Genomic DNA, 26,994 nt, shown 5'->3' on the forward strand with positions numbered 1-26,994 from the left:
CTCTCTCTCTCTCCCACCCCCCCGCCCCCATTGCTCTACTGTTTAGTCCAATGCTTTTGTTTGGCCCTAGGGAGGAAAATCAGGGAGACAGATACAGTTTTCTAAATTCCCAAAAAGGGTTTCATGTGGTGTGGCCCCCAGCAGAGTGAGCAGATTGGTTGATGAGAGGATGTTTGCATACAACCATTGAGGCACTCAGGAAGATGTGCAGGAATGGGAGGAAGATGCTAGTAAGTCAAGGCCCTTGACTCTCACGGGTGGGAGGAACTCAGAGAAAGGGCTGGCAAAGTGTTTATCCTCTTGGTAATCTGAGTTGAAAGGTCAAAGAAGCTTTTAGAGAAGATCAAAAGCTCCCAACTGGTAACTTTTGGAAAACCAACAAAAATCAATCAAGGCAGTTGTTACCTGGGTCATGACAACTGCTCTGGCTGATGCCACAATCCTGAGAGGCACAGAGCAAGAAAACAGAGCCGTCCCCAGTCCTCTGCTCCCTGTGCATTCCCCCTCTGAGAGCCAGCCCCTGCAGAATGAGCAGGGTAGCCAGCGGGGCTTTACCTCATTGCTCCCCCAAGTGCCAGCCCTGGAATGGACTGGATTTCTTTTCTTTTTCTGAGTATAATCTCTGTTGTTCCAAGCAGAAATAAGACTTTTATGAAGAACACTTTGGTTTTTTTCAACTGCCTTCTCAAATATTTATTGAGCACCTATTATGTGCCAAATACTGGGCCTTAGCCAGTGTTTAAGAGATATAAAGACAGGATTGCTGGCAAGATGGCAAAATAGGAACAGCTCCAGTATGCAGCTCCCAGCGAGATCGACACAGAAGGCAGGTGATTTCTGCATTTCCAACTAAGGTAGGGTGTGGGACGTCACCTCACCTGGGAAGTGCAAGGGGTCAGGAAATTCTCTCCCCTACACAAGGGAAGCTGTGGAGGGACTGTGCCATGAGGAACAGTGCACTCCGGCCCAGACACTGTGCTTTTCCCACAGTCTTTGCAACTCACAGACCAGAAGATTCCCTCCGGTGCCTATGTTACCAGGGCCCCGGGTTTCAAGCACAAAACTGGGCGGTCATTCAGGCAGACACTGAGCTAGCTGCAGGAGTGGTTTTTTTCCATACTCCAGTGGTGCCTAGACACCAGTGAGACAGAAGTGTTTATTCTCCTGGAAAGAGGAATGAAGCCAGGGAGCCAAGTGGTCTGGCTCGATGGGTCCCACCCCCACGGAGCCCAGCAAGCTAAGATCCACTGACTTGAAATTCTTGCTGCCAGCATAATAGTCTGAGGTCGACCTGGGATGCTTGAGCTTGGTGGGGAAGTGATGTCCACCATTGCTGAGGCTTGAGTAGGCAGTTTTACCAACACAGTGTAAACAAAGCCACTGGGAAGTTCAAACTGGGCAGAGCACACTGCAGCTCAGCAAGGCCTCTGTGGCCAGACTGCTTCTATAGATTCCTCCTCTCTGGGAAGGGCATCTCTGAAAAAAAGGCAGCAGCCCCAGTCAGGGACATATAGATAAAACCCCCATCTCCCTGAGACAGACCACCTGGGGGAAGGGGCACCTGTGGGTGCAGCTTCAGCAGACTTAAACATCCCTGCCTGCTGGCTCTGAAGAGAGCAGCAGATCTCCCAGCACAGCATTCAAGCTCTGCTAAGGGTCAGACTGCCTCCTCAAGTGGGTCCCTGACCCCCGTGTATCCTGACTGGGAGACACCTCCCAGTAGGTGCCAACAGATACCTCATACAGGAGGGCTCTGGCTGGCATGTGGCAGGTGCCCCTATGCGATGAAGTTTCCAGAGAAAAGAACAGGCAGCAATCTTTGCTGTTCTGCAGCCTCCACTGGTGATACCCAGGCAAACAGGGTCAGGAGTAGACCTCCAGCAAACTCCAGCAGACCTGCAGCAGAGGGGCCTGTTAGAAGGAAAACTGAGCCAGGCACGGTGACTCACACTTGTAAACCCAGCACTTTGGGAGGCCAAGGCAGGCAGATCACGAGGTCAAGATATTGAGACCATCCTAGCTAACATGGTAAAACTCCGTCTCTACTAAAAATACAAAAAATTAGCCAGGCATGGTGACGGGTACTTGTAGTCCCAGCTACTCAGGAGACTGAGGCAGGAGAATGGTGTGAACCCGGGAGGCAGAACTTGCAGTGAGCCGAGATCGTGCCACTGCACTCCAGCCTGGGCAACAGAGCAAGACTCTGTCTCAAAACAAAAAAAAAAAAGGCAAACTAAAAAACACAAAGGAATAGCACGTCCACTCAGAGATCCCATCCGAAGGTCACCAACTGCAAAGACTGAAGGTAGATAAATTCATAAAGATGGGGAGAAAGCAAAAAGGCTGAAAATTCCAAAAACCTGAATGCATCTTCTCCTCTAAAGAATCACAACTCCTCACCAGCAGTGGAACAAAAATGGACGGAGAATGAGTTTGATGAATTGACAGAAGTAGGCTTCAGAAGGTGGGTAATAACAAACTCCTCCAAGCTAAAGGAGCATGTTCTAACCCAATGCAAGGAAGCTAAGAACCTTGAAAAAAGGTTAGACAAATTGCTAACTAGAATAACCAGTTTAAAGAAGAACATAAATGACCTGATGGAGCTGAAAAACACAGCACAAGAACTCTGTGAAGCATACACAACTATCAATAGCCAAATCGACCAAGCAGAAGAAAGGATATCAGAGAGTGAAGATCAACTTAATGAAATAAAGTGAGAAGACAAGATTAGAGAAAACAAGAATGAAAAGGATCGAACAAAGCCTCCAAGAAATATGGGACTATGTGAAAAGATCAAATCCATGTTTGATTGGTATACCTGAAAGTGATGGAGAGAATGGAATCAAGCTGGAAAACATTTTTCAGGATATTATCCAGGAGAACTTCCCCAACCTAGCAAGATAGGCCAATATTCAAATTCAGGAAATACAGAGAACACCATAAAGATACCCCCCCTTGAGAAGAGCAACCCCAAGGTATATAATCATCAGATTCACCAAGGTTGAAACGAAGGAAAAAATGTTAAGGGCAGCCAGAGAGAAAGGTCAGGTTACCCACAAAGGGAAGCTCATCAGAATAACAACGGATCTCTCTGCAGAAACCTTACAAGCTAGAGAGAGTGGGGGCCAATATTCAACATTCTTAAAGAATTTTCAAGCCAGAATTTCATTTCCAGGCAAACTAAGTTTCATAAGCAAAGGAGAAATAAAATCTCCACTTTACAGACAAGCAAATGCTGAGAGATTTTTGTCACCACCAGGCCTGTCTTACAGGAGCTCCTGAAGGAAGCACTAAACATGGAAAGGAACAACTGGAACCAGCCACTGCAAAAACATACCAAATTGTAAAGAACATCGACACTACGAAGAAACTGCATCAACTAATAGGCAAAATAACTAGCTAGCATCATAATGACAGGATCAAATTCAAACATAATAATATTAATCTTAAATGTAAATGTGATAAATGCCTTAATTAAAAGACACAGACTGGCAAATTGGATAAAGAGTCAAGACCCATCAGTGTGCTGTATTCAGGAGACCTATCTCACATGCGAAGACAAACAAAGGCTTAAAATAAAGAGACGGAGGAATATTTACCAAGCAAACAGAAAACAAACAAACAAAAAGCAGGGGTTGCAATCCTAGTCTCTGACAAAACAGACTTTAAACCAACAAAGACCAAAAGAGACAAAGAAGGGAATTACATAATGGTAAATGGAACAATGCAACAAGAAGAGTTAACTATCCTAAATATATATGCACCCAATACAGGAGCACGCAGGTTCATAAAGCAAGCTCTTAGAGACCTACAAAGAGACTTACACTCCCACACAATAATAATGGGAGATTTAATACTCCACTGTCAATATTATACAGATCAAGACAGAAAATTAACAAGGATATTTCAGGACTTGAACTCAGTTCTAGACCAAGTGAACCTAATAAACATCTACAGAACTCTTCACCCCAAATCAGCAGAATATACATTCTTCTCAGCACCTCATCTCACTTATTCTAAAATTGACCACATAGTTGGAAGTAAAACACTCAGCAAATGCAAAAGAATGGAAATCATAACAGTCAGTCTCTCAGACCACAGTGCAATCAAACTAGAACTGAGGATTAAGAAACTCACTCAAAACTGCACAACTACACGGCAACTGAACAACTTGCTCCTGAATGACTACTGGGTAAATAACGAAATGAAGACAGAAATAAAGATGTTCTTTGAAATCAATGAGAACAAAGACACAACATACCAGAATCTCTGGGACACATTTAAAGCACTGTGTAGAGGGAAATTTATAGCATTAAATGCCCACAGGAGAAAGCAGAAAAGATCTAAAATTGACACTCTAATATCAAAATTAAAAGAACTAGAAAAGCAAGAGCAAACAAATTCAAAAGCTAGCAGAAGACAAGAGAAAACTAAGATCAGAGCAGAACTGAAGGAGATAGAGACATGAAAAACTCTTAAAAAAAAAAAAATCCATGAATCCAGGAGCTGTTTTTTTCAAAAGGTCAACAAAATTGATAGACTGCTAGCCAGATTAATAAAGAAGAAAAGAGAGAAGAATCAAATGAGTACAATAAAAAATGATAAGGGGGATATCACCACCAATCCCAAGGAAATACTAACTACCATCAGAGAATACTATAAACACCTCTATGCGAATAAACTAGAAAATCTAGAAGAAATGGATAAAATCCTGGACACATACACCCTCCCAAGACTAAACCAGGAAGCAGTCAAATCCCTGAATAGACCAATAACAAGTTCTGAAATTGAGGCAGTAATTAATAGCCTACCAACCAAAAAAAGTCCAGGACCAGATGGATTCACAGCCAAATTCTACCAGAGGTACAAAGAGAAGCTGGTACCATTCCTTCTGAAACTATTCCAAACAATAGAAAAAGAGGGAATCTGCCCTAACTCTTTTTACAAGGCCAGTATCATCCTGATACCAAAACCTGGCAGAGACAGAACAAAAAAGAAAATTTCAGGCCAATATCCCTGATGAACATTGATGCAAAAATCCTCAATAAAATACTGGCAAACCAAATCCAGCAGCACATCGAAAAGCTTATGCACCATGATCAAGTGGGCTTCATCCCTGGGATGCAAGGCTGGCTCAACATACGCAAATCAATAAATATAATCCATCACATAAACAGAACCAATGATAAAAACCACATGATTATCTCAATAGATGCAGAAAAGGCCTTCGACAAAATTCAACACCCCTTCATGCTAAAAACTCTCAAACTAGGTATTGATGGAATGTATCTTAAAATAATAAGAGCTATTTATGACAAACCCAAGCCAATATCATACTGAATGGGCAAGAACTGGAAGCATTCCCTTTGAAAACCAGCACAAGACAAGGATGCCCTCTCTCATCACTCCTATTCAACATAGTACTGGAAGTTCCGGCCAGGGCAATCAGTCAAGAGAAAGAAGCAAAGGGTACTCAATTAGGAAAAGAGGAAGTCAAATTGTCTCTGTTTGCAGATTACATTATTGTATATTTAGAAACCCAATTGTCCCAGCCCAAAATCTCCTTAAGCTGATAAGCAACTTCAGCAGTCTCAGGATACCATATCAATGTGCAAAAACCACAAGCATTCTACACCAATAACAGAGAGCCAAATCATGAGTGAACTCTCATTCACAACTGCTACAAAGAGAATAAAATGCCTAGGAATACAACTTACAAGGGATGTGAAGGACCTCTTCAAGGAGAACTACAAACCACTACAAAAGGAAATAAGAGGACACAAATAAATGGAAAAACATGCCATGCTCATGGATAGGAAGAATCATTATCATGAAAATGGCTATACTGCCCAAAGTAATTTATAGATTCAATGCTATCCCCATCCAGCTACCATTGACTTTCTTCACAGAATTGGAAAAAACTACTTTAAACTTCCTATGGAACCAAAAAAGAGCCTGTATAGCCAAGACAATCCTAAGCAAAAAGAACAAAGCTGGAGGCCTTATGCTACCTGACTTCAAACTATACTAGAAGGCTACATTAACCAAAACAGTATGGTACTGGTACCAAAATAGATATATAGACCAATGGAACAGAACAAAGGCCTCAGAAATAACCCCACACATCTACAACCATCTGATCTTTAATAAATCTAACAAAAACAAGCAATGGGGAAAGGATTCCCTATTTAATCAATGGTGTTGGGAAAATTGCCTAGCCATATGCAGAAAACTTAAACTGGACCCTTTCCTTACACCTTGTACAAAAATTAACTGAAGATGGATTAAAGACTCAACCATAAAACCTAAAACCATAAAAATCTTAGAAGAAAACCTAGGCAATACCATTCTGGACATAGGCACTGGCAAAGACTTCATGACTAAAACACCAAAAGCAATGGCAAAAAAGCCAAAATAAACAGATGGGATCTAATTAAACTAAAGAGCTTCTGCACAGGAAAATTAAAATAAAACTACCATCAGAGTAAACAGGCAACCTACAGAATGGGAGAAAAATTTTGCAATCTATCCATCTAACAACGGGCTAAGATCTGGAATCTACAACCTTAAACAAATTTACAAGAAAAAACAACCCCATCAAAAAGTGGGTGAAGGATATGAATAGACACTTCTCAAAAGACGACATTTATGCAGCCAACAAACATATGAAAAAAAGCTCATCATCACTGGTCATTAGAGCAATGCAAATCAAAACCACAATGAGATATCATCTCATACCAGTTAGAATAGTGATCATTCAAAAGTCAGGAAACAACAGATGCTGGGGAGGATGTGGAGAAATAGGAACACTTTTACACTGTTGGTGGGAGTGTAAATTACTTCAACCATTATGGAAGACAGTGTGGTGATTCCTCAAGGATCTAGAACTAGAAATACCATTTGACCCAGCAATCTCATTACTGGGTATATACCCAAAGCATTATAAATCAATCTACTATAAAGACACATGCACACGTATGTTTATTGTGGCACTATTCACAATAGCAAAGACTTGGAACCAACCCAAATGTCCATCAATGATAGACTGGATAAAGAAAATATGGCACATATACACCATGCAATACTATGCAGCCACAAAAAAAGGATGCGTTCATATCCATTGCAGGGACATGGATGAAGCTGGAAACTATCATTCTCAGCAAACCAACACAGGAACAGAAAACCAAACACCGCATATTCTCACTCATAAGTGGGAGTGGAACAATGAGATAACATGGACTCAGGGAGGGGATCATCACACACTGGGGCCTGTCACGGGGTGGGGGGCTAGGGGAGGGATAGTATTAGGAGAAATACCTAATGTAGGTGACGGGTTGATGGGTGCAGCAAACCACCATGGTATGTGTATACCTATGTAACAAAGCTGCACATTCTGCACATGTACCCAAGAACTTAAAGTATATTTTTTTAAAAAGAGATATAGAGACACAAAATTTACAATTTCTATTGTTAAGGCACTCTAAGTTTAGTAAAGGAAACCAGACATGGCCACATATAACCATGGAGCAAGACTGTACAACTGTATTAATGAGAAGCTGGATTTGAACCCAAGTTCCCTGACTCCAGATCATTTTCATTCTACCACATTGACTGTAATGGGTTTTCCCCCACCAACTGATTAACTATACATTAGGAAAAGCACTTCTCAACTCTGGACCCCATTTTTTCTCCTCTGTGAATAAAGGGTTGGAAGATTTCTAGATTCCCTGCCAGCCATGACATTCTGTGATTAAGGAAAGCATAATGAGATAACCATCAATAAGCTACTGCACGTTTAAGGTGATCATACATCCCAGTTTACCCAGGACAGTCCCAGTTTATTCTCAAAGCATATTGGTTTGGAAGACATATGGGTGTATTCTGCATATACAATATGCCAAATGAAAGAAACCATGCCAGTTGACACAAAAGCCAATAAGTGATCATGCTTTGTTAGAAGATTTTTGTTAGATTTCACCTTGTATAAGTTATCTTTTGCTGTGTAACATACCACCCCAACCTGGTGACTTAAAACAAGACATTTTTTTAGTCCATAATTCTGTGAATTGGCAATTTGGGCTATCCTCTGCTGGACAGTTCATCTGCTGGTCTTAGTGGTGCTCACTTAACAATGGCTGGGAGCTGGTAGGCACAGGCTATTGCAGCTGGAACAGCTTGTCTCTGCTCCACATAGTCTGTTATCCCAAAACAGGCTAGCCTGGACTTATTCACATAATGGCAAAGTGCCAAGAGCAGCAAGCATGAAAGCTACAAAGCCCTCTTGAGATCTAGTTGCACGCTGTCACTTCCAATACATTCTATTGGTCAAAGCAAGTCATAAGGCCAGCCCAGATTCAAAGGGTGGAAAAACAGACCTTACCTCTTGATGAGAGGAGCAGGAAAGTATTGTGCCCATTTTTGCAAACCCCCATAGAACTCATGTGCTTCCACAAGGACCTCTTGAGAAAATATATAGGGAGAGGAAAGAGAGGAAAAATTATTAATACCTATTTGCTCCTCCTTAGGGCCTGGCAACCTCTTCCATGGATTTTGTTTACCCAAGGAGATGAACATACTTAACTTTGACAGTATTTACAAGGAAAACATGATTTTTTAATGTATATAGTTTCAGAGTGTATAGTATTCCCACTAGCTTTTATTTCTGCTTTATATGCAAATTGTATGACAGTGTTTGTTGAACTGTGCATAATTTCAGCTCACATAATATGGGCTTCACACTTACAGTTTTCTTAAATTAATGGCTTTGTTTCCAAAGTAAAAGAACTAAAATATAAACCTCAATGAGGACTAAGTCTTTGATGAAAATTGAAAATAAACAAAATAAAGATTCAAAAAGTTATCTTCTCTCATGACTAGGATAGATACTCCTGCAAAACAAAAATGCATCTAATAAGATATGAAAACGTGACCCATTAGAACTAGGAAGGAACCTGAGAACCCAGCTAGGTGTTTGCAGTTTCTATTAATTCATTCATCAAGTATTTATTGAGTGTCTACTATGAGCCAAGCAAGGTCTAACAAGGATAAAGTAATTGAGACTCATAGAGGTGTGGCGACTCATTCAAGCACACCCAGCTAGAAAGAGGCAAAGCCAAGACTCTAGTCCAGGTCTTCACAGTCATGTTCACTTCCCCAAGTATCAGTTTCTTTATCTCTTAAAAACTAAAATGAGAATAATACAGTCGATTCTTCATATCTGCAGGTTCTGCATTCAAACAATCACAGATTGAAAATATTCAGGAAAAAAAATTTTAATACAACAGTAAAAAGATACAGATAAAAACAATACAACAACTGTTTACATAGCATTTACACTTTATTAGGCCTCATAAGTAATTTAGAGCTGATTTAAAATATATGGGGGCCAGGTGCAGTGGCTCACACCTGTAGTCCCAGCACTTTGGGAGGCCAAAGCGGGCTTATCACCTGAGGTCAGGAGTTCAAGACCAGCCTGACCAACATGGAGAAACCCCATCTCTACTAAAAATACAAAAAATTAGCTGGGCATGGTGGTACATGCCTGCCTATAATCCCAGCTACTCGGGAGGCTGAGGTAGGAGAATCACTTGAACCCACAAGCCGGAGGTTGCAGTGAGCTAAGATTGCACCGTTGCACTCCAGCCTGGGCAACAAGAGCAAAAGTCTGTCTCATAACTAAATAAAGTATATGGGATGATGCACAAAGGTTATATGTAAATATTCCATTTCATATAATGGATTTGGGCATCTGCAGATTTTGGTATCCTCAGGGGCAGTGGAAGTAATCCCTCATGGATACCAGGGCATGACTGTATTGTCTAATAACAAGTATAATTATCTGAGCACTTATGTGCGAGGAACTTTGGTAGACATTTTATGTACATTAAGTCCTCAAAACAACTAGATTGTTTTTTCTCCCATTTTACAGATGAAGAAGCCTAAGCTTAAAGAAATTAAATAATTTGTCTCAGGTCACATTGCTGTTAATTTGTGAGCAGAGATTTCAATACCAGTCATATTAATCCAGAGACCATACTTTTAATCTTCAGTAGGATTTGGGGGTGGATCTTCATTAAATATATGTCCCAGAACCTTACACAGAGTAGATGCTTAGTGAATATTTGTTGAATTTAAATCAGTAAGGATATAGCTAATTTGTACAACCAGCTAATGTCCAGCAAGTTTTTCCAAGCCAAGCCAATATCACTCTGATGTACTAAAAGCTTCTAATGAGAGCATCCACTGTCAATTATATAAGTAAACCACAACATGGGAACAAAATGGCCAGCACATGGATGCAGTTTGCTTATTTGCTGATTAGTATGAGGTCCATCCCAGCAGATGTCAGGATGAACCCCCATTACTATAACCATAAACTGTCGTGTTAGACCTTGGCTCCAAGGGCTATTTTCTGCCTTCCAATGACACTGGTAACTAAATGACTGTACAGTTGCTACTGAGCAGAGATGTCTGGAATGAGACCACGCTGTCCAAGTAAACAGAATGGTCCAAGAAAAATGAAAGAAGAAGTGATCACCTGGGTTGTGAGAATGGAAATGGTAAAGTAGTTTGACAGTTGGGGAACCACTTAGCCCAACTGCTGATGCATGGAAGGTTGATACTTCCAAAGCAGGAACAACATGGGAGGTTGGGCGAGGCAGATGGCCATACAGCTGGAATGCTAGTTTCTACTTCCCTGATGCTTTTTTTATTTTCTGACATTCAGAGCAGAGCCTAGTATGATGATCATGATCATGATCATGATCATTATGTCTATGGCAGAGTATATTTTGAGCATTATTGGCCCTGTTTTTCTTTAGGAAAGAGTCAGTATAACCTAGATATTGGGAGCACATGCGGTACAGTCAGGCAGACCTAGTTTCAATTTTATCTCTAGTTCAGGATCTGGGTACAGAGTAAGTTCTCAGACTTTATCTACCTCTAGCTTATGATGAAGACTCTGAAAATTCACAAAGAAAATTTATTTTTAGCCTTTTTCATTGAGCCCCTAATGCAACATTAGGTATGTTTTGATGCCCATTAATTACTAATTGGCTTCTTAATTATGAGCCAAATATTTAGAGAGGTTGTCATCAAATATTAATTTAGAGAGGTTGAGCATCAAATATTAATTTAGAGAGGTTGTCACTAGTATGTTCATTTGAATTTAGTTCCTTTAATTCCTTGTCTGATACCTCGCTTTCTACCTTATGGCTAGGAATTTTCTGTAGCTCAGTTATGATATTTTTCAGATGAGAAATATGTTCAAATGATTTGATTCTGACTTGTGAAGTTATCTCAAAGAACAAACAGGCAGAGGTACAAGGTTGAAATAATAATTATACATTTATTAAATGAGCTAACCTGGAAAACGAGCAATCTATGAAATGAGGACTCTCCTGGGACACCCAGTACTTATGCCACACCTTAAAGCATGTAGAAAGGTTTTCATTATCCTCATACATTACCCAGAATCAAGCAATGGTTGGGGCTCGAATCACACATGTGACCCCACATGGCAAGAGCGCTCTTCTCTTTCCTGTAACAGAGCACAGCCATGGAAGATGAAACCCTCATTGTATGTAGGATCCTGAAACAGTGACTGTGACCAGATGCAAAGGATGGGAAATTTAATAAGCTGAATGCCTTGGAAAACTTGATCTCCTAGCACTGGCTCAGGGAATTCAGTCTTCAGAATCCAGCTGAGTCCTAGCTTTAAAAAAAAAAATTGCTTTCATAAATGAAGATCTAATGGCTGGGTGCGATGGCTCACACCTGTAATCGTAGCACTTTGGGAGGCTGAGGTCAGGATTTCGAAACCAGCCTGGCCAACATGGTGAAACCCTGCCTTTACTAAAAGTAAAAAAAAAAAATTAACGGAGTGTGGTAGCAGGTCCCTGTAATCCCAGCTACTCAGGAGCTAAGGCAGGAAAATTGCTTGAACCCAGGAGGCAGAGGTTGCAGTAGGCCAAAATCATGCCACTGCACTCCAGCCTGGGTGATGGTAAAACTGTCTCGGGGCGGGGGGGAAGTGAGGGTCTCCAACTCCACTTTTAAAAAAATTACTTTTTTTTCCCCATTACCCATTAAAGTGCTTAGGTCCCCAGGAGGGGTCTGAGTCCTTGTCCAAAATATTTTTCTTCTAAAAGGGGGCAGGGAAAAGCATTTGAGGATAACGTTTTGGCTACTCACTGTGGCCTGATGCCCTTCCCCGATTTAATCAAACCTGCTTGGTCTTCCAACCATCCCAGCTAACAAATGGCCCCACAAAACAGCAGTCATTTAAAGAAATGGATGGGGTAAAATTTAAAAGAACCATGCAAATGATCACAAAAAATATATATTAAAAACTTGAAATTAGTAAAGAAAACGTAAGCCTGGTTTGGAGCAATAGAGACTGTGTTCATCATTATTGATATTCAAAAGATTACCATGTATGAGTTTATCTTTTCCTTTTAATGGAGCTCTCAAAAGCCATGACAGAATGTGTTCTATATGAGTGCCCAAGGTCAGCCCTTCAAACAATTGAGATTGCTTTCATACAAGTCAACTTTAAAATTCATTTCTCTAGATAAAATTGGATGGCATTATCAAAGCAAAAAGTGGGATTGTTTCTCAACGTGGAAAGCTTTGAAATAAAAAGTGTTTGGCAATAATAGGCGAGAGGCTCTCTGACAGCATTGTGCTGTCTGAGTGTGTTTTTAAAGGACCCCAATTTTTCAACAAAGGACATCAAAAGAACACCACTACAGTGCAAGCCTGGATTTCTCTGTAGTGGGGCTGGGTAAGAAACAGTGCATTTCAAGTGTCTGATTTTTCTGGCTATTTCTAGGAAACTTTAAAAGTGCTCACACTTTATGCCTGGGATAGCATAAAGTCTACTTCTAGAAGCAGAATTGAACATAATGTATTTTGGGGTGGTGAACAGGAGAGAAAACATTCTTGAGAGCAATGTCTGATCTGCCATCTCAGTGGAAATCAGTACAATTGAGCATTTCTGCCTCTGTCTACTCTGGTCCATGTGTGGTTCCAGTGTCCTGGAGAATGGCCGTCATCTAGAATCTATAAAAGCTGTGGTGGTGGCTTCTTCTGTGTGGCTTTCTTGATAATTGGTGGGACTGTAAGATGAGTCTATCTATTTTTAAACCTGCTGATCCTTCCCATTTCTTGTTCAATGGAATTAATCCCATAGGTTTCCTGGCATATGGATTGTTAGGATTCATGGTTTGCAAGCAATAGAAACTGATTCTGACAAACATTGGAGCAAAAGAAAGAAAAAGGAGGAGGGAGAATATGGTGTTAATATTGAGGAACGGCCAAAAATCCAGGCCTTAGAAAGGGCAAGAGCAGAGGGAATCTAAACATCTAATAGCAGGAACTAACAGACATTCTCTCCAAGACTTCCATCTCAGGAACCAGCACTGTGATCATTCAGTTCCTATCAATTTCGCATTTCCAAGGAAGAATCTTACTGTCCCAGCTTGATCAGGAATGAGTAGGGCCTTTTGATCGCCAATCCTACTAAGATGCAGGAAATGCTAGAGAAATAGCTACAATGGTGGCCTTAGCTTTGGATTTCCAGATCAGTCTCAACGGATAACACTAATATTCTGAACTCTTCCTGGTTGTCTTTCAGTCATCAAGGAAGTTTTTTCCCATCACGTTCTTTGGCTCCATTACCTGGATTGCAGTATTCTCTTACTTGATGGTCTGGTGGGCCCACCAGGTAAGATTTTGATAGTGACATTCATCTGCCTGGTTTTTCTCCAGTCCTGATTGTCAAGTGTTTAATCATTGTGCTTGCTTTCTGCAACTGCCACAACAGTATTGGGTGTGACACCGACAAGTCAGCATTCCAGGACTAGAGGAATTTATCCACTTAACTTTCCCTAGTCTCCTGGCCGTAGCCTGGAAATGAATCAGCATAGCCACTGGACAGCCATGTGGAGGCAGGCAAGTCTAACTACGTCTTACTTCTGCAGCCTGACGGACACCAGGACAACCCAGACCTGGGAGCAATGTCAAGATTGTGCCTGCTTCAGTAGTACTTACTTTATCTTGAGCAGCCACTCACCTCACATTCTCACCAGCCTTTCAAAACTGGCTCTAGGAAAGCATCTGGAGACAAAATAGCCTCTTCCTTGAGCTTTACTTTACATAAATGATTATGTATTTTTAACTCAATACAAGTCATGTCTATCACAAGAATACACTCTCAGTATTCGTTATTGAAAAGCATGAATGAAGAGTAAGAGTCAAGGGTTTCACATTTTCAAAGATAATAGTGGTAACCATTGATAATTGAGTATGTACTACACACCCAGCAATTCACATCCCTTTGTCTTTATAATCTTGACAGTAACCCTATACATAGGTTCAAAGCCTATGAAGGAGGTACTATTATGATCCACAGTTCACAGATAAAGAAGTTAAGCTTAAAGCTGGTAAGATTACCCAAAATCACATAGGTAGAACTAAGATTTTAACGCAGGACTCTGCAACTCCAAAAATCATACTTTTAACCTCTCTTATAAACTACATAAATCCCAAACTTCCCACTTGTATCCTTTGTTTAATATAATCCTAAAATTATTATACTTTGCAACATAAATAAAATATAGCCATTTGAAATAAGGAAATATACACTGAGAACATACGTGAATAGATTTTTCAACAAATGGTGCTGGAATAATTGGATTTCCATATGGCAAAATAAATAAACTTAGATCCTTACCTCATATTTTACATAAAATTTAACTGAAAGTGGATCATAGTTTTAAGTATAAGAGGTAAAGCTATCAAACTTCTAGAGGACAGAAAAAAAAAATCTGTATGACCATAAGCCAGGCAAAGAGTTCTTGGATACAATACCAAAGCATGATCCACGAAAGCAAGAACATTGATTAGATTTCATCAAAATTAAAACTTTTGCTCTTCAGGAAACACCATTAAAAAGGAAAAGAAAAACCACAGGCTGGAAGAAAATATTTGCAAATCATATATATCTGATAAAGCACTTGTATCCAAGATATAAGCTTAAAGCTCTGTAATAGGAAGGCAAGCATCTTCAAGTATCCTAATTTTAAAGATCTGAACAGATATTTCACCGAAAAAGATACGCAGATGCCTAAAAAGCACAAGAAAATATGCTCAACATCATTATTGATTAAAGAAGTGTAAATCAAAACCATAACAAGATACCACTTTACACCCACTAGGATGGGTATAATAAAAAAGACAGAACTTAACAAGTGTTGATGAGGATGTATAGAAATTCGAATCCTTACATACTGCTGGTAGGAATGTAAAACAGTGCATCCACTTTGGGAAATAGTTTGGCAGTTCCACAAAACATTAAATATAGAGTTACCATATGATCTAGCAATTCCACTCCTAGGAATAGACTTAAGAGAAATGAAAACATACGTCCACAAACTTGTACACAAATGTTCAAAGTAGCATTATTCATAATTACCAAAAAGTGAAAACAACCCAAATATCCATCAACTGATGAATGGATAAGCAAAATACAGTATATCCATACAATGGAATATTACACAGTAAAAAGAAATAAAGTACCAATACATGCTACAACATGAAACTATAAAATATTATGCTAAGTGAAAAAAAGCCAGTCATAAAAGGACACATGTCATATGATTTCATTTATATGAAGTGCACAGAACAGGCAAATCTATAGAGACATATAATAGGTTAATATTAATAGTTGCCTAGGATTGGGGAGGTTGGGGGGAAATGCGGAGTGACTGCCAGTGGGTATGGGTTTCTTTTGGGGATGATTAATAAGTTCTAAACCTAAATTATGAAGCCTGCACAACTCTGAATATATTAAAAACCATTGAATTATACACTTTAAAATGGCTAAGTTTTATGGTACATAAATTATGTCTCAATAAACTTGTAAAAACTAATCACAAGATATCACTTCACAACCACTAGGTTGGCTATTAAAAAAAAGTGGCATGTGTTGATAAGGATGTGGAGAAACATGGCTGCATATATGTGTAAAAACTTGCAGGCTGCTTGCAGTGGCTCCTGCCTGTAGTCCCAGCACTTTGGGATGCTGAGGCAGGCAGATCCCTTGACCCCAGGAGTTCAAGATCAGCCTGGGCAACATGGCAAAACCCTGTCTTTACAAAAATACAAAAAATTAGCCGGCCATGGTAGCACATGCCTGTAGTCCCAGCTACTCAGGAGGTTGAGGGGGGAGGATCATTTGAGCCCAGGAGGTGAAGGCTGCAATGAGCCAAGATCACACCACTGTACTCCAGCATGAGTGGCAGAGCGAGACCCTGTCTTTAAAAAAAAAAAAAAAGTAAAAGAAAACAAAAAACTTGCAGAACTGTACACTTTTTAAAAAGGAGAATGAGTTTTCCTCTATGTAAAGCATACCTTGGTTTTCAAAAGAATACATGTTACTGCCGGGCGCGGTGGCTCACGCCTGTAATCCCTGCACTTTGGGAGGCCGAGGAGGGCGGATCACGAGGTCCGGAGATAGAGACCATCCTGGCTAACACGGTGAAACCCTGTCTCTACTAAAAACACAAAAAATTAGCCCGGCGTAGTGGTGGACGCCTGTAGTCCCAGCTACTCAGGAGGCTGAGGCAGGAGAATAGCATGAACCCAGGAGGCGGAGCTTGCAGTGAGACGAGATCCCGCCACTGCACTCCAGCCTGGGCAACAGGGCAAGACTCTGCCTCAAAAAAAAAAAAAAAAAAAAGAATACATGTTACTAGCAAGATCCACAGAAAACGCTGGCTGATACACTGTCTTATTTCTACAAGTTATTTTATATTATTCATATCACAGTTATTTTACTGACATTTGACTTCAGATTACTCTTCCTGGATATTTCCAAAAAATCATTGGCTTCCTGAGCAAGTTCTCTGTGCCTTGGAGTCATTATTTTCTATACTCATTGAGAGACATTTACTACCAACACCTGGCAGAAATCACAGCAGAAGGTGGGCTGCTTTTCAGCCTCCAGATGTCCAGGCTGAAAGGACTGTTTGCCATTTATAACATATAATAGTTTTTCTTAATAATCATCTTTTATTTCTTCATATACTAATAAAGAAAAAATGGTGTTTTCCTAACTTGCTGCGATATGTTGTTTCCCAGATATTTCTTTTTTGCCATTTTATAAAACATCATTATTCAGGGTTCCATCTTTTTCTTTTTAATGATTACCTTAATTCCAGTCTTGTTTTCTTTTTATTCTTTCAAAGAAAAGGAACACAAATTCAATGCCTGAAAGAATAATTTTAAAAAGCCAAGGTGAATGAAAGGCATAAACGGAAGCCTTACTTTTCAATGATGGAAGAGAAGTTTCTCTTTTTTCCTATAGAAATACATCTTTCAAAACACCCAGACAGCTGAACAAAATAGATTCTGTTCCAAGAAGTCTAGCTCTAACTCTGTTGTTTGTACTTCTGAACTATAAAATCCATAGCAGTTATACCATTTAGTGTTCAACTCTTTTGTTATCAACACTTTTATCATAAATGCTATTTGATAATTTGGCTACTGTTTGGCAAAAAATAAACGTCCTTCACCTACAACGCTTTAACGCAATTTGCCCTTGGCTTTTTTTGGGTTTTTTTGTGGGGTTTTTTTTTTTTTTTTTTTTGCCTTTTTGTTTTTGTTATTCTTGTTGCTTATTGTTTTTGCACTTTAATGAATTTAATGGGTGATGAAAATCTGTGGTTAAAGTCAATCCTGCATCTAATATTAGAAGTTAATTTTAAGAGTCAAATAAGACCTTTTGTCTCATTTAGCCAATTAGCATTCTTTCAGATCCTCCTTAAACCAAGGCACAGAACTGCATTACGGAATACTGGGAGCAGCATGGGCCTCATGATTGGCTTTTTTTTTTTTTTTAAGAAAATGAAAGAATTTCCCCAAAAGACTGCTGATATTCTTTCTATTGAAAGCTCTAAGCCTCTCTGGTGCTCCCTGATTTTTCAGAGTACTGTCCCGTCCATGTACCCATCATCTTTACTGATTTGACAAAAGTTAACTTGAGTGAAATGTACTCAAAACAAGCTCATGAAGACTAGTTCTCCTTCCACGAAAGGATTTCTAGAGCCACACAGATTCACCAGGGGTTTGATGTCTAATGAAAATTCTCATGAAGTTTTCCATGATGTGAATTGGCCCCAGTAAGCCCATTTCTGTTCCTGCTACCAGACACCTGATAGTCTAATAAATTGGAGAGGGAAAGGAGTAATGCCCGAGTTATAAAATCTAGTTTTTTGGCCAGGTGCAGTGGCTCACACCTGCAATCACAGCACTTTGGGAGGCCAAGGCATGCGGATTACCTGAGGTCAGGAGTTCAAGACCAGCCTGGCCAACATGGTGAAACTCCATCTCTACTAAAAATGCAAAAATTAGCCAGGCGTGGTGGTAGACGCCTGTAATCCCAGCTACTTGGGAGGCTGAGGCAGGAGAATCACTTGAACCCGGGAGGCAGAGGTTTCAGTGAGCCAAGATCACACCACTGAACTCCAGCCTGGATGACAGAGAGAGACTCCGTCTCAACAAAAGAAAAAAATTAAAATTAAGTATAGGTTTTTTTTTTTAACATTTACTTTATGCCTGACACTGTGCTATATGCTTCATTTGCATCATCACATATAGTCATCAACAATTCTGAGTGGATATTTTCTTCATTTTACAGATGGGAAAAACCGAGACTCAGGGAAGTTGTCTACCTTGCACTAGGAGTGGCAGGCTAGGATTTGCACCCAGCACTGTCATCTCCCAAGCCAGTGCTCTTAACCACACCACCATCTTTCTCTTCTTCAATTCCTATGTTTTCCTTTATATAGTAGTGTTCAAACTCCAAATAGGAATTATTTTGTTTATATTTTGGGGACAAGGTCTTGCTGTGTTGCCCAGTCTGGTCTCGAATGTCCAGGCTCAAGAGATCCTTGTGCCTCAACCCCCAAGTAGCTGCGACTACAGTGCATGCCATTGCGCCAGCAAATAATTTTTGAAACAGTCGCTACTTTAGAATTCCCTCCAAGAATTATTAAGAATGTTCTAAATAGATTGGAACTTGCCAACAGTGACAATTGTTTAGTCATCTTCTCAGTCTTTGACAATGCTTCACTCCAAATCTAACAAACAATTGACAACTTTTTGCTCAAATAGGGCACTCCTGTGCGAAACTCTTATTGAACTTTTTCTAGGAGAATCAGCAGAAAAATATGCTGGTGAAATCACCTATGTATGCAAATTGATTTGCTTACTCAGCAAATTGGTACTAAGAATCTGCCATGTACCAGGCTCTGTATATTCTGTCAATTAGGGAGATCACAGTGACCAAGGTGAGGATCCTGCATATATGGAACTTACTAATGGGGAGCAGTGATTGTGTGTTCCATGAGGACAGGGTAAGCTAGTTCAGCTCATCAGGCTCTGGAGCAGGCATGACCATCAACATAAAAATATGCTTTTAAGCTAGTAGGAACCACGCTATTTCTTATAAAAATAAGAATTTTTTAAAAAGGATTAAGAAATGAGTGTATTCTATTTCCAAAAAGCCTTTATCCTTATGTGCTATTTTGGCCCTTTAAATTTTTTCAAAAAATGCTGGACATCATCAGATAACCTATCGGAAACCAGATGGAAAGCATTATCTTGAAAGTTTTCAGAGCCACAGTTCACCAACACCAGCAAAACATGTATAGGTTTTAAAAGTCCCAAGAGGCCAGGCACAGTGGCTCACACCTGTAATCCCAACACTTTGGGAGGCCAAGGCAGGAGGATCTCGAGGCCAGGAGTTCAAGACCAGCCTGGGCAACATAGTAAGACCCATCTCTAAAAAATATTAGCCAGGTGTGGCAGTGCTCACATGTGGTCCCAGCTACTCTGGAGGCTAAAGTTGGAAGATCGCTTGAGCCCAGGAGGTTGAAGCTGCAGTGAGCTATGGCTGTGCCACTTCACTCCAGCCTGGGCAACAGAGCAAGAACCCATCTCTAAAAATAAAAATAGAAAGTTTTTCTAGAAAGTCCCAAGGAGACAAATTGCTCAAGAGAATGGAGGAGCTTCCACCTGAGACTAGACCAACCTTTCAAAATAGAACTCATCAGTCTTAAAAGGCAAAGACAAAGACCAAAAAAAAAAAAAAAAAAAAAAAGTTAATAACCACCCTCCCCTTGCTTTTCAATAATAATGTACTATTTACAAAGAGTCTTTCACAAATTATCATTTAGTCCTCACAAGTGCCTGCTAAAGTAGGTATTATTATCCCAAGTTTATAGATGGCAAAGTGAGGATCAAAGACACTGTACAATTGGTACAGTAAGCAAAATGTCAAGAAATTAACACATACCAGAGCCAGATCTTGGATCCAGGTCCTCTGATTTTCTGGCTTTTGCTTCTCCACAGCTGCTTTGCTGTGTGTTACCAAAACCCAAAACACCCAGCATCGAGTTTCCAGTGGAAATGATAGAATCTTGAAGTGTTTAAGAATGGGTTATAGACACTAGGAGATGCTAAAGGAAAATTGAGACCTTGGGTGTCAGTCCTTGGTTTTGGTAGTAAGTTGAAGGGCAAATCTGCCACAGGACTTTGTGCCACTGCCCCTAGATTCCATGGCCAATTGACTTTTCTACCTCTAATCCTGGAGCTTCCCTGACTCAGTCTTAGAAAGCACCATATAAACGCTGCACTCTAGCCCTCTAGAGCTCTTTATCAGAGATTATCTGTTTCTCATGTGAACATTCCTGATGCCTTGGGTCTGAATTTCCTAAAAATATAAACTCTATTAGCAATGATTGTGGCTTATTCATCTTTATCATCTCAGCACTTCGCATAGCACAGTATGGAAATGCATTAAAAGGAGGTTGCATTGAAATTTTTGTGGTTTTTATGATTTTGTAACTTCAAACACTGAGATGTGTATTCCTGTCCTGACATTTAGGTTGGAGAGACAATCGGCATCAGTGAAGAGATTATGGGCCTGACCATCTTGGCTGCTGGGACCTCCATCCCTGATCTTATCACCAGTGTCATAGTGGCCCGGAAGGGGTTAGGGGACATGGCTGTGTCCAGCTCTGTTGGAAGCAACATTTTTGACATCACTGTAGGGTGAGTAGAGATAGTTCTACAAAGGTGCACACCAGCTCCACCAGTGTCTTTGTCTTCTTAGAAGCTGCAGAGACATGACCAGGATCTCTGAGCCTACGACTAACCAATACCGAGTAAAGACTGAGAATACCGTTTCATTTCCCCAATTCTATTTCTCATTTCTGAGAACTTAATGAAAAATAAGTCATCCCTAGACAAGCAGAAACACATACCTACATACAGAATGGATATTTTAGGAAATATTTTGGGAGAATTTCACTTATATAACAACATTCAAGTGGAACTGAGATATCATGTGATAGCTTCATGATAAGAATGTTCACATTCTAATTTTAATTCAAGTCCCCACCAGCCTAAGGTGAGATTTGGATTTTAAGGTAGATTGGGACAAATATAGGCCCACCATACATATCTTGTATCCTTCCTTGGAAAATACTGAGAATCTTGGCATTACCATTTCTTTATCTGCACTGGTGAAGATATTCTAGGTTTTCTAAAGCCAGAAGGTGAGATCTGTTCTTACAATGAAACAAACGTGAGCTCTCAATATGAATAATCACTAAAGTGAATCGGATTGGGGTTTGGGGTGCTGTGATCTCTACCATTTTATTTAACTTGTCAAAAGTAAAAGTAGTCTGACAAACTCGAACATCAGTACCCTGAGAAAATAAGATATAAGACATTATCCTTACGTTCCCTGGAGTACTGGGCTCCTAACACTTGAGTCTGGAACCTTACTGAAAGCACCTACTTTCTCATTGAATATCTTAAATATTGTTCTGTCTTGCACCTTTTCATTACCATATTGTTTTTCCTACAGTGTCTACCATGTGCACTGTGTGTACATTTTTCTCCATTTAAGCCACACAATAATCCTATGAAGTATGTATTATCACCCCTATTATTCAGGTAAAAATACTGAAAGGCCCAGAGTTCACACAACTATTAAATGCAGTAGCTAGGATTTGAACAAAGAGTCTGTGCTATCAATTGTAGCACTCTCTGCATAAAACTGCTGTGAGTGTCCACTGTCTCAATCACACGTGAGCCCCCACTGAAGAGCTCTCCATGCTTGTCTGACTGGAAAACTCTGACTTATCCTTTCAGTGACAACTTAAATCCTGATTTCTGATTCTCCTGGGCCCGACTTAGAGGCTCTTGTCCCTATAAACTCTCTGTACGTCTTACTCTTTGTCCTGGTATATCTGCCTACTAGACTGTGCATCCCCAAGAGCAGGAACTCCTCAGAGCTTACTGCATTGCTGTCACTGGTAGTTGTTTGACACATGTTTGTGGAATGGATGGATGGATGGATGGATGGATGGGTGAATGAATGAATGCCTAAATAGTGTTTCTCAATTCTGTGGTCCAAATATTCATAGTAGTGTTCTTGATCAATCTCTTGTAAAAAAAAATAATAATAGTAATGTTCTATAGTATATTATGAAGAATTACAAAATGCTTGTTGTTCATTATTCTTAAATTATATAAACACACAAATGGAAGTTTAAAGAAAAGTCACTCCTAATTCTATCACTCAGAAACAACACTTCTTTTTTGTTTGTTTTCTTCCATGTATTTCACAAAGTTTTCTTAGTAAAATATTCAGTTTTATCTGCTTGGAAGGCTTTTCTTTTTCCATTTTAAAGCAATATATGCCTGGCATAAAGAGGCGTCTATGAATAGATTAGTAATTCATAACCATTTTTCTAAGACTCTTCATGGCTCATAACTAACATTTTGTGGCTTCAAATTTTCCCTCTTGTTTTTCAGTGGCTTTTTCCTTTTCTTTTATAGGATTTTTAAAATTTTTCTGCTATGGGAGTTTTGATGAACATCTTTATGAAGAAAAACCTCTTTCAATTGTTTTGTCAGGATAAATTCCTTTAAGCAGTATTAATGAACTAAATATTTTGAACATCTTAATGGCTATTGATGTATTTTGTATATTTCTTTTCCAAAAAGTTCTTTCCCAAGAAATTACACCAGCTTACAACATTTTTGACAATATATTGAGTGATGTCATTAGCAATATATTAAGTGTAAAAGTTTCTTCATAGCTTTGCCAGCCTTTTCTTTATGCTTCTGAAATTAACATATACTCACAGATATAGAAAATAAAAATAAAGGTCCAGGGTGCAGTGGCTCACACCTGTAATCCCAGCACTTTGGGAGGCCGAGGCGGGCGGATCACAAGGTCAAGAGACTGAGACCATCCCGGCCAACATGGTGAAACCCCGTCTCTACCGAAAATACAAAACTTACCTAGGCATGGCAGCGTGCGCCTGCAGTCCCAACTACTCAGGAAGCTGAGGCAGGAGAATCGCTTGAACCCAGGAGGCGGAGGTTGCAGTGAGCTGAGATCGCGCCACTGCACTCCAGCCTGGGTGACAGAGCAAGACTCTGTCTCAGAAAAAAAAAAGAAAAGAAAAATAAAGCTTAAAGATCAATAACTCACCACCCTTTTGAAATTCTTGTGTATTTCACATGATTGAAATTACATTGCTATTTGTGTGTATGTATGCATCTTTCATTTTTAGCTTACAATTGTATTATGGCTGTTTTCCTGTAGCATTCTAAGCTTGTGATTTTTAAACAGCTATATAACATTACATTTACTTATTTGCTATTTAACTGGTTCCCTGTTATTAGAGGTTATTAGAGATACTCAGTTTTTTATTATTCAAAATAACACTGAAATGATCATTTTCTGATTAAAATTTAATCTGCATTTTCAGTTATTTTTATACTTAATTCCTGACAATAGAATTGGTAGACCAGGCCGGGCGCGGTGGCTCACGCCTGTAATCCCAGCACTTTGGGAGACCGAGGCGGGCGGATCACAAGGTCAGGAGATCGAGACCACGGTGAAACCCCATCTCTACTAAAAATACAAAAAATGAGCCGGGCGCGGTGGCGGGCGCCTGTAGTCCCAGCTACTCGGGAGGCTGGGGCAGGAGAATGGCATGAACCCAGGAGGCGGAGCTTGCAGTGAGCCAGGATCACGCCACTGCACTCCAGCTTGGGTGACAGAGCGAGACTCCATCTCAAAAAAAAACAAAAAAACAAAACAAAAAAAAGAATTGGTAGACCCAAAGGCATGAAAAGTGTCATTTTCCCCCGAAAGGTTTTTAGCAAGCCATTTTTAGTGCTATTAAACTCAACTTCACTAGAAGCGTGTGTGTGTGTGTGTGTTTGTGTGTGTGTGTGTGTGTGTGTGTGTAATAAGAATAAAATTGGTTTTGGTCTTTTCTTCACGAGATGGAAGAAGAGTTTCCCAGACCAAGTCCCTGTCAACGGCTCTCAGTTTGGCATCACCGCCACTCTCAGGCCCTCCCCTTCCCTTTTCTGACTTTTCACTGCTGACCCCAGGATGCCAAGGCTGCCCCCTCCCACTAAGAACTGGAATTACCCCTTGTTCCCAGGCTGGGAACCCCTCCCCAACAAGTTCACAGAAGGAAGCCCCTCCTGGCCAGGCTCTAGTGGATAAAGTGCCTGTACTGATCCCCACAAGGCAGTAACATCGATCACTTCAGCTTGGCCCAGGTTAATATATGCACCCAGTTAGGGACTGCATGTGCCAGGCCTGGAATTTCAAAGATCCACAATGCATGGGCTCTGCCTTCCAATTCCCTCTTCTCCAGCATAGGAGGCAGATCTATAAACTCACTGCCCCTTTCACCCTCATTATTTCTGTCTTCCTTTGGAGAACGTAATGTTTCAAAAGAGTATCTCCTCTTCCACACCCTAAGACTAGGCCAAAACTGAACCTCCCTTAGCTTTTGTCATTCAGAAAGCTCAGCCAGCCAAGCAGGTATCTCCTTAGCCACGATGCTGTCTTTAGGCTGATGGGTAGAGCCAGACGCCTATCACCAGCCACTTGGGAATGCCCATGTCCCCTGAGCCCTGCACTCCCAGCATCTTCCTTTCTCAGAGTCCTAGTCAACACTTGTGGTGTAGTGGAAACTAGCTCTCCTGAGGGCTTTCAGAATCACCGCTCTGGATAGGAAACACAAGAGATCCTCAGATTTTAAAAGCTGAATGACAAGGGAGAAAACAGGTATAAAAATATATAATAAAGTTTTTTTTAAAAAAAAACACATCACAAATGTAAGATACTGCCTTCCTTAAATCTTTCAAAAAGACCAATTTTTCATCAAACAATTGTCAACATCTTTCCCAGAATAAACTTCAGACTATGATATTGTATCATGGCCCCCACCACCGTCATTTAATTTCACTTGCCTTTAGATTGTTATTTAAGTCATTGCTATTCTTTGTCTCCATTTTTTAATTTTTTCCTCATTTTCACCACTCATTTCTCTACCTTTTTTGCACCTGCCTGCTCCCTTCACCCTGTGCAAATCCTGCAATTCACCTTTTTAGGACTGAAAGCAACATTTTAATCTCAACTAGGAAGAAAACAAAATAATTTCCAATCAAATTCACAAATGCAGAAATCACCGACAGCAGTCATGTCTTTGATGTTGTCTAACTGTTCTCCCTGCTCTGAATTCAGTCAGAACATAAAGGTTTTTAAAGTCTTATTTCCTTATGTGGTTTCCTGGGCCAACCGTGCCCGAGTCATAGTGAACCTAACAAGACACACAGATTAGAGTTCCTAAGAAAGTAGTAGGTTGTTTGCCTTCTTCAACGTGTCTGACTACTCCCCCCTTGTCTTCCCACTCCCCTCTGCCCTGCTTCCCTCCTGCACAGGCTCCCACTGCCCTGGCTCCTGTACACGGTCATTCACAGATTCCAGCCAGTGGCTGTCAGCAGCAATGGCCTCTTCTGTGCCATCGTCCTTCTCTTCATCATGCTGCTCTTCGTCATCCTCTCCATTGCCCTCTGCAAGTGGCGAATGAACAAAATCCTGGGCTTCATCATGTTTGGCCTCTACTTTGTGTTCCTGGTGGTGAGCGTTCTCCTGGAAGACAGAATTCTTACATGCCCTGTCTCCATCTAGTAGGAAAAGCCATATCTTGCACCAGCAGCGTGAATGATCCCTCCCCACTCTGGGCTCTGGGCTCCTTGACCTCTTGAGAAGAGGCAGCTGGCACACAGCCCTGGGTACCAAGTGTCCCTCCTTGATGGATTTGAGGAGAGATGGATTCACACTGGACCCATTCACTTCACAGGCTGCTTCCACCTTGCCTACTCAAATGACTTCATGTAAGAGACAAAGAGAACCGTCAATATGGGGCTTCTCCCTATTCACCACTGACAGGTACTCCTCGCTGGTCGGAGGTACATTCGATGCAAACAACGACAGAGGCTATATATATACACCTATAAATATACATATTATAAATATACGCACATGAACACACAAATCCTGCCTGTTCCTGTACTATACCTCTCCTTCCATACCTATAGATTAGTACATACCTGTAAATAAATAGAAAGAAAAATTTTATATATATATATAATCATATATATATAAAAGTACAAATGCATCTTTTTCAGGGATAGCTCTAGTATATTTATAGTACTTATTTGAAGAGGGGCATCAACCTGCAGTCTGGACTTTACCTCTTAAGTGCAAGAGGAGAACTAATGGAACCAGTAGACAAAGGTAGCATTGCTGTGACCTTCAGCCTGCCTTGGACTTACTGGGATCCTGCCTAGTAAGGTAGATTGTTCAGGGAAATAGTTTGCAGGGAGGAGGGCTTAGTGGAGAAGGTCTGTAGGGCCCTGAATTGAGCCTTCCAAAACATTCCCACAAGCCAAACAGGGAGACCATCTGCCCACCTCCAACTGAGTACCCTGACCAAGAAAGTCAGGGTACTTAGGACAGACAGAGGTTAAAAACCTAGGCTGGGTGGACATTGGTTTGGGGAAGCAGGGAGGTAACCAGGGTTGGGCTTTTTGTTTTGT

General features: G+C 40.5%; 1 protein-coding gene across 3 annotated transcripts in view; it reads left to right on the forward strand.

The window, feature by feature from the left end:
- The window catches only part of SLC24A2 (solute carrier family 24 member 2), a 271,203-nt gene extending 244,675 nt beyond the window's left edge, over nucleotides 1–26,528 (forward strand). For all 3 annotated transcript variants that reach the window (XM_074017385.1, XM_015437107.4, XM_015437108.4), the window contains 3 exons: nucleotides 13,637–13,726; nucleotides 20,951–21,117; nucleotides 25,834–26,528. In XM_074017385.1, the coding sequence (XP_073873486.1) occupies nucleotides 13,637–13,726; nucleotides 20,951–21,117; nucleotides 25,834–26,083 (507 nt within the window). In that variant the 3' untranslated portion in view covers nucleotides 26,084–26,528. The remainder of the gene's footprint in view (nucleotides 1–13,636; nucleotides 13,727–20,950; nucleotides 21,118–25,833) is intronic.
- Nucleotides 26,529–26,994: the final 466 nt, after the last annotated feature.

Source organism: Macaca fascicularis, chromosome 15 (genome assembly GCF_037993035.2).
Source record: "Macaca fascicularis isolate 582-1 chromosome 15, T2T-MFA8v1.1".
NCBI lineage: Eukaryota > Metazoa > Chordata > Mammalia > Primates > Cercopithecidae > Macaca > Macaca fascicularis.